Source organism: Myxocyprinus asiaticus, chromosome 6 (assembly GCF_019703515.2).
Source record: "Myxocyprinus asiaticus isolate MX2 ecotype Aquarium Trade chromosome 6, UBuf_Myxa_2, whole genome shotgun sequence".
In the NCBI taxonomy this organism is placed as follows: domain Eukaryota; kingdom Metazoa; phylum Chordata; class Actinopteri; order Cypriniformes; family Catostomidae; genus Myxocyprinus; species Myxocyprinus asiaticus.
In genome coordinates this window covers 34,209,818-34,218,954 of record NC_059349.1, presented here as the reverse complement: position 1 = coordinate 34,218,954, position 9,137 = coordinate 34,209,818, and the positions used below count along the sequence as shown (strand labels likewise).

The 9,137-nt window shown below is 37.3% G+C and overlaps 1 protein-coding gene across 1 annotated transcript; it reads right to left on the bottom strand.

The window, feature by feature from the left end:
• Positions 1 to 2,614: 2,614 nt before the first annotated feature.
• LOC127442137 (melanopsin-like) lies at positions 2,615 to 4,713 on the bottom strand. Its single transcript, XM_051699976.1, has one exon. The coding sequence runs from the start codon at positions 4,577 to 4,579 to the stop codon at positions 3,080 to 3,082; it is 1,500 nt and encodes a 499-aa protein (XP_051555936.1). The 5' UTR covers positions 4,580 to 4,713; the 3' UTR covers positions 2,615 to 3,079.
• Positions 4,714 to 9,137: the final 4,424 nt, after the last annotated feature.

Sequence of the window (9,137 nt, the reverse complement as noted above, 5' to 3'; positions counted from 1 at the left end):
GTTTCTCACCCACACCTATCATATTGCTTCTGAAGATATGGATTTAACCACTGGAGACTTATGGATTACTTTTATGCCTTCAGATTTCTGGCCTCCATTCACTTGCATTGAAAGGACCAACAGAGCTGAAATATTCTTCTAAAAATCTTTGTTTGTGTTCTGCAGAAGAACATCTGTGATGGCAAGAGTGTTAGAAAATGATGAGAGAAATTTAATTTTTGTGTGAACTATCCCTTTAAACATTGAAAAATAACACAAGCATAATTTTCTTTTCAAGCAAAGATATTTACAAAAAATGTTTGTTAGGTTTTAAATGATAAAACAATAGAATACTAGAATAGGCTACAGTTAAGATCAAAATACTAATAATATATATATATATATATATATATATATATATATATATATATATATATATATATATATATATTAAACACACATTCAGGTTAATAGACTTAGTATAACATGTCCATAGTTAATATGATGAACTCTTGTATAGTAAGTATGTATGTCCTTTTCATACTGTTTTAAAGCACAGAATAACACACAAGTTATTCTGAAACATTTTATGTGGTTCAAGGCTATAGACAAAATAAATGCATTCCTGAGACAAATAATTGTAAAAAATCACAAAACTGGCACTTAAAGTCAAGCCCAATACTTATTTGTCACCCCAAAAATCTAATAAGCCATCAACCTAAAAAATACACAGACCTGCCCAGGCATTAGAAGTAATTTCTTTGGAGTATTTGTTTTTAATTCTCCACCGCCTGCACCCAAGCTAAGTTTACTCTTTAACAGAACTTTATACTGTTCTGTTTGGGGTCTGAGAGATACAGTGCATTCAAAAAGTATTCAGACCCGTATTTTATTATTTTTTTTTTTTTTTTTTTTCACATTTTGTTATGTTGCAGCCTTATGTTAAAATGCTTTAAAATATTTTTTTTTTTTTCACATCAATCTACACTCCATACCATATCATGACAAAGCAAAAACCAGATTTTTGATAACTTTGCAAATTTATTAAAAAGAAAAAACTGAAATATCACACTGACATAAGTATTCAGACCCTTAACTCAGTACTTAGTTGAAGCACCTTTGGCAGCAATTACAGCCTCAAGTCTTTTTGGGTATAATGCAAAAAGCTTTGCACACCTGGATTTGGGGATTTTCGGCCATTCTTCTCTGCAGATCCTCTCAAGCTCTGTCAGGTTGGATGGGGACCGTTGGTGAACAGCCATTTTCAGGTCTCTCTAGAGATGTTCGATTGGGTTCAAGTCTAGGCTCTGGCTGGGTACTCAAGGACATTCATAGAGTTGTCCCTAAGCCACTCTTGCGTTGTCTTGGCTGTGTGTTTAGGGTCATTGTCTTGTTGGAAGGTGAACCTTCGGCCCATTCTGAGGTCCAGAGCGCTCTGGACCAGGTTTTCATTAAGGATATCTCTGTATTTTGCTGCATTCAGCTTTCCTTCAACCCTGACCAGTCCCCCAGTCCCTGCCACTGAAAAACACCCCCACAGCATGATGCTACCACCACCATGCTTCACTGTTGGGATGGTATTGTGCAGGTGATGAGTGGTGCCTGGTTTCCTCCACACATGACACTTGGAATTGAGACCAAACAGTTCAATCTTCATTTCATCAGACCAGAGAATATTGTTTCTCACAGTCTGAGAGTCCTTTAGGTGCTTTTTTTATGTGTCTTGTACTGAGGAGAGGCTTCCGTCTGGCCACTCTGCCATAAAGCCCAGATTGGTGGAGTGTTGCAGTGATGGTTGTCCTTCTGCAAGTTTCTCCCATCTCCACACATGATCTCTGGAGCTCAACCAGAGTGACCATTGGGCTCCTGGTCACCTCTCTTACCAAGGCCCTTCTACCCCGATTGCTCAGTCTGGCCAGGCAGCCAGCTCTAGGAAGAGTCCTGGTTGTTCCAAACTTCTACCATCTAAGAATTATGGAGGCCACTGTGCTCTTGGGAACCTTCAGTGCAGCTGAAATTTTTACAATCCTGTCTCTGAGCTCTGCAGGCAGTTCTTTTGACATCATGGCTTGGTTTTTGCTCTGATTTTCAGCTGTGAGACCTTATATAGATGTGTGTGCCTTTTTAAATCATGTCCAAACAATTGAATTTGCAACATGTGGACTTCAGTCAAAGTGTAGAAACATCTCAAAGATGATCCAGAGAAATGGAATGCACCTGAGCTAATTTTCAAGTGTCATAGCAAAGAGTCTGAATACTTATTTCAATATGATATTTCAGTTTGCTCTTTTTAATTGTCAAAAAATCAGGTTTTTGCTTTGTCATTATGGGGCATGGAGAGTAGATTGATGTGGAAAAAAATAAATAATTTAAAGCATTTTAGCAAAAGGCAGCAGCCTGCATCATAACAAAATGTGAAAAAATTAAGGGGTCTGAATACTCTCTGAATGCACTGTACATAAATTTTTTATATGTTTCAAAAGTCATTCATGAAAAATTGTTGCATTATTTGTGGTGGGGAGGGGGGTAATGCAACTTGTGAAACATGAAAAAAGCAATACATTTTCATGTGCTATGATTCTCTGTTTGGTACATACATTCAATAATAGTACACTCCTGCCAGTTGTCTGTTTGGTTTTCTTTTATTGTATTTTTATTGTGGGGTATCGTCACTACAGTTGTGACCGTTACAAATAAATAGGACTGCTGATGATATATGCATATGCTATTTTATTTAAATAAAATGTATGCCAAACATCATTTACATACATTACTTAGACCATTACATTTTACACCAGAATACCTTCAGAAAAATAAATGTCATTAATAAGCTTTTTAAATAATGAAACAAAGTGCTAAATGGCTGTTAACTGAACAGAATGGTTACAATCAGTAAATGCTCCCTATACATTCACACATAACCTAGAAATTATTAAATTGTAAAAACAAGGTTTAAAAAAAAAATATAAAATTGTGGAATAAAGAAGGGAACAAGGATTATTTAATCATACTAAAACTACAGTAACAGGTCATATTCAAAGCAACTACTAAAGTAACTAATACTAAAGTTGTGACCCCTTTGAAGCACCGCATTATTCCTTTAGTTACCACCAAGGAGGAAAGCCTTCCCATCAGACAGAGTCTCCCCCTCCGATTCATCTGTTTCAAAAGAAATATGCATGCTTGCAACTTTGTCCAACTTCCCTACCTTCTGCCCACTTGTGGTGATGCTGCCACTAGACTGTAGAGGAATGGCTGTATCTGTAGAGATCTCTGTGGATACACGGCGATTAGACATCAGAGAATTAACACTGGAACCGTCAGCCTCACACTCTGTCCAGCAGGAATCAGTGTCTGAAGCCGAAGACAAGTGGGTCTTCCCCCAGAGGCCATTAGCTCGTGCAGCATTGCCCATGTTAACACCCAAGGAGCATTGACTAGTAAGTGTCGGACGACGGGAGGAGAGGGCACTACTGGAACTGAAAGATGAACGGAGGTCCTTCTCTCTTACACGCAGGATAGAGCGAAGAACTGGAATATAACACGCAATAGCTGCCCTATATTTTGGATGTATAATTGCGTAGATGATAGGATTATGGATGGCTGAGGCCTTGGCAAAAACTGCAGGCACTGAATTCATGTAGGGGGTCAGGAGATGGGAATAGCCTGCTGTAGCAGTGAGAGCCAGCACAGAGTAGGGTGACCAGGACACTACAAAGAGCAAAATCACCAGGAGGGCAACCTTAGCCATCTTCCATTCATTCTGCATACGCTCATACACTTTATGTATTTCCCCACAATCCAGCTCTTTTATCTCCCTTCCGGCTGCTCGGATAGTTTGGAAAATTCCAAAGTAGCAGCCACCAATAATGCCCAGTGGGATGAAGAAAACAAAAATGAAGAGGAGGATGGTGTATGCACGCACTGATGGAGTGAAGGTCATGTAGTCCCATGAACAGGAAGTCTGAAGCCCCTCTGGGACATAAGCACTCCAGCCAAAGAATGGTGGAAGGCTCCAGCCCAAAGAATAGAGCCACACAACAGCCAGCACTGCGCAAGCTTTGCGTTGGCTAACTTTGCCTACGAGGGCAAGGGGCTGAATTATGGCAAGGCAGCGATCAGCCGCAATAGCAGTCAAGGTCATCATTGAACAGATTCCGAAGAGGGCTCCACAGAAGGCATAGAGCTCACAAGCACGCTCACCAAACACCCACCGCCTGTGCAGGCTGGTGGCAAAAAACACTGGTGACTGGGTGAGAGACATAAAGAAATCAGCCACAGCCAGGTTCACCACAAACAGGTTCCCAGCAGTGTGAAGATTATGGCTTCGGCAGAACACGTATATCACCAGAGCATTTCCAATCACTCCAGTGATGCCAACTATTAATATGACAGAGCCGATGATGTAGTGGGCATGGTCAGGAACATCCACAGTGGGGAATGGGTGTGGAGGCTCATGGTGGTGGCTGTGGGTCGGCCCATGGAAAGGCACATGGAGTAACTTGTAGCTCTTGCCGCCTAAGGACTCCTTAAAGCTTGCAGTGCAGTTGGTGTCTCCAGGAGCACAATGATGCCCTCTCCACGAAGAGTGATGGCTCATTTGTGCTCTTGATATTGCACAGTCAATATTAATTTAATTGTATGCAAAACTGAAAGTAACTCTAAAAAAAAATAATAATAATAAGTACAAAACTTCTTAATTTAGTCTAAACATAAACAGTGGATCTGTTCTGCTCTCTGTCAGTCTCTGAATGGCGGCTCCCTGCATTAGCTTTTTATATACCGATCAGTGTACCAACAAGCTATTATTGACCTGTAGTTCTCAGCTTGGCCTATGGTACTGGTCAAAAACTGTGAACACTCTAAATTTTGACCTTGTTAAAATCATATTGAACCTGTTGCTATTTCTAGGCTATTTTTATAATAATATGTGCCATTCAACAACTGATGACAAAATGTGATTTTTATTATCTTTGAAGGTATCTTATACATGCTGTGCATGTAACTGTAACATTAATTCATTATTTATTAAAATATAAACATTGTTTTGATTGAATTTGATCTATCATAAGCTAACATTGCTTTAAAGGAATATTCCAGGTTCAGTACAAGTTAAGCTCAATCGGCAGCATATGTGGCATAATGTTGATTACCACAAAAATTTATTTCGACATGTCCCTCCTTTTCTTTAAAATTTTTTTCAAAAATCTGTGTTACAGTGAGGCACTTAAAATGGAAGTGAATGAGGCCAATCTGTAAACATTAAAATACTTGATTTTTCACAAATATAGCCACAAGACGTAGACATTATGTGTGTTAACATGATTTTAGTGTGATAAAATCACATACTAACCTTTTCTGTGTGAAGTTATATACTATTTTACTACGTTGCCATGACAACTGAATGCCATAAACCCTGTATTTCCAGTAAACAATGATTTAAATGACTTTAAATGACTCAAATAATACATGAGTTTTAAAAGAAGAATTAATGTTTTTTTTTATATTTATATAAAATTATTCAAGATTCAAATTTCTGCTTAAACCCTCCAAAAATTGGCCCCATTCACTTCCATTTTAAGTGTCACACTGTTACTTACATTTTTGCTTTTTTGAAAGAAAAGGAGGAAGAATTCAAATGTATTTTTTGTGGTAACCAACATTATGCCACAAATGCTGTCTATTGAGTTAAACTTGTATTGAACCCGGAATATTCTTTAATAAGGTAATTCTTAGAGCAAAGTAAATTATACTGCTGTATTAACATGCTTATGAGTGAAACTGAGATGTGAAGTATTACAGATTATCAAGTATAATTTTCTTAAAATATAATTAACCTGAGAGTGAAGACTGTATGAAGACATTTTCATGTGCTTTATTTTATTTAATCCAAACAAGGTGCTTACAAACTTTGATTCTGGTATGCTTTTGAGTTATTTCTGACTGAAGTTATGATGTTACATTATGATGTTAAAAAGAGCTACATTGACACTCACACAGAGAGATGTCCCCTTCCACATGAATAACCCCATTTTCATAATTTCACTTGCAGTTCAAATGTTTAATTTGAAATGTTGGCAGGCACCCCAGATTGCCATGTGAGAGAAAGAGGTCATCAGGATGAAACGTAGACCATGAAAAGTTGTTTCGATTTTTAGAACTCATTAACTAAGTAAATGCTTCCGATGTTTGTTGTTTAGAAAAGCAAATTAGCCATAGAAAGGGCAGATGTTGATGGAAAAAACTCTTTTAAACCCAAAATAAGGGTGTATGGATTGTTTGAGTGGATGCAGTGAGCCAAATCAATTTATGCAATGTGAAAGTGGAGCAGAATGCCTGGTCCAATAAAGACTGATTACACCATCCCTCATCATGGAACTGCTCACTGACCTGAAAGTAGACTGAAATGATTCTCCCTGTTACAGTTAAATAATGATCAACCAATCACTTTCACAATCTGTTTTTATTATAGGGACTTGACCTACTTTGTAAGTTGTGTTCAAATAAATAGCAGTGCGTTAATAAAAGTGAATAAATTGCAAATATTTTTTAATAGCTTTTATTTCCATATTTCAAATGTAGTGGAAACATTACACATTCAATTCCAAATCAAAGCATTAACAAATTTGATTAAGTCTGCGTTATTCTTTCACAGGAAGCAAAGAAAATGAATATTAATCTGTTCAAAAAAATAGCAGTGTCGACATTTTTCTCTTCAAACTCAATATTTAGTTGCATAACCATTGTTTTTGATAACTGCTGCGCATCTGCGTTGCATCGAGTCAACCAACTTCTGGCACCTAGAAACAGGTATTTAAGCCCAGGATGAACAAACTACATTCCACAGTTCCTGTGAATTTTTGGGTTTTGCTTCAGAAACTGAATTTTTAATGTCACCCCACAAGTTTTCAGTGGGGTTGAGGTCAGGAGATTGAGCTGGCCACTCCATTACCTCAATCCTTTTCGTCTGGAACCAAGATGTTGCTCGCTTACTCATGTGTTTGGGGTCGTTGTTGTGTTGAAACACCCATTTCAGGGGCATTTCCTCTTCAGCATAGGGCAACATAATTTCTTCAAATATTTTGATGTATTCAAACTGATCCATGATCCCTGGTATACGATAAATAGGCCCAACACCAAAGTATGAAAAACATCCCCATACCATGATTTTTGTGCCACCATGCTTCACTGTCTTCACAGTGTACTGTGGCTTGAATTCAGTACCCGGGAGTCACCTGACATACTGTCGATGATCACTAGACCCAAAAAGAAAAATTTTACTCTCATCAGTCCACAGAATGTTACGCCATTTCTCTTTGGGCCAATCGATGTGTAACTTGCCAAATTTTAACCGATTCTGCACATGCCGTTTTTTCAACAATGGTGCTTTAAGGGGGCTTCTTACTGATAGCTTAGCTTCAATCAAACATATTCTGACTGTAACAGTACTTACAGGTAATTTTAGATAATCTTTGATCTTTCTGGAGGTGATGATTGGCTGAATCTTTGCAATTCTGACTATTATTTGATCCGTTTTAACAGTAGTTGCTCGTTTTCTTCCGCATGTTTCGGGTTTTTGTTGCCATTTTAAAGCATTTGAGATCATTTTAGCTGAGCATCCTATAATTTGCTGCACTTCTTTATAGGTTTTCCCCTCTCCAATCAACTTTTGAATCAAATTACGTTGTTCCTCCGAACAATGTTTGGAACGGCCCATTTTACTTAGCAATTCAGAAGGAAATATATTTTATAACAATGTGTGAAACATTAGCTTCCCTTCTTCCTTAATAAAGGACAATTAATGACACCTGTTTTTTCACAGAATGAATGACTTTAGCCAAATACATTTAAACTCATGTTTTTCACAATTCCTGACATTTAATCGTAGAAAACTTTCCCTGTCTTAGGTCAGTTAGGATCACTATTTTAAGAATGTAAAATGTCAGAATTATAGTAGAGAGAATTATATATTTCACCTTTTATTTCTTTCATCACATTCCCAGTGGGCGAGAAGTTTACATACACTTTGTTAGTATTTGGTAGCATTGCCTTTAAATTATTTAACTTGGGTCAAACATTTTGGGTAGCCTTCCACAAGCTTCTCACAATAAGTTGCTGGAATTTTGGCCCATTCCTCCAGACAGAACTGGTGTAACTGTGTCAGGTTTGTAGGCCTTGCTCGCACATGCTTTTTCAATTCTGCCCACAAATTTTCTATCAGACTGAGGTCAAGGCTTTGTGATGGCCACTCCAATACCTTGACTTTGTTGTTCTTAAGCCACTTTGCCACAACTTTGGAGGTATGCTTGGGGTCATTGTCCATTTGGAAGACCCATTTGCGACCGAGCTTTAAATTCCTAGCTGATGTCTGAGAAGTTGCTTCAGTATATCCACATCATTTTCCTTCCTCATGATGCCATCTATTTTCTGAAGTGCACCAGTACCTCCTGCAGCAAAGCACCCCCACAACATGATGTTGCCACCCCCATGCTTCACGGTTGGGACAGTGATCTTCGGCTCTTGCAAACTGTAGTCTGGCTTTTTTATGGTAGGGATGGGTGATACTACTTATTTTCTTTTCAATCTGATACCAATAATTTCAAGTCCGATATCGTCGTTACCGATACCAATACCTCTATTAAACTGTGTTTTTTTTAATTTTTTTTTTACATTTGTGAGCCTAAACAGAACATTTTTAGACTTCTGTTTTGTTTACCCTTACAAAAATTAACCATGGTTTCACTGCAGTAACTGCAGTTTAACCATCATATTTAGTTAAACCATAGTTAGCACACAATTAACCATGGTTACTACTACAATATTACTGTAGTTAACTATTTTATTTAATTATTAGCAACAATTACCCACAAACTCATGATAAGAAATGTCACCTTTAAATATGTTGTTAATTTAGTGTGAATTTACTCCAGAAGTAGTTAAAAAAATAAGTTTTATTGACTTCTACCAAAGTGTATGCAAACTTCTGACTTCAACTGTGTGTGTGCGTGTGTGTATATGTGTGTATATATATATATATATATATATATATATATATATATATATATATATATATATATATATATATATATATAAAATACAAGGTAGGTATATTACAAAGTATTGCATCAGTCATTATTAAAACTCAACTTAAAATAGTT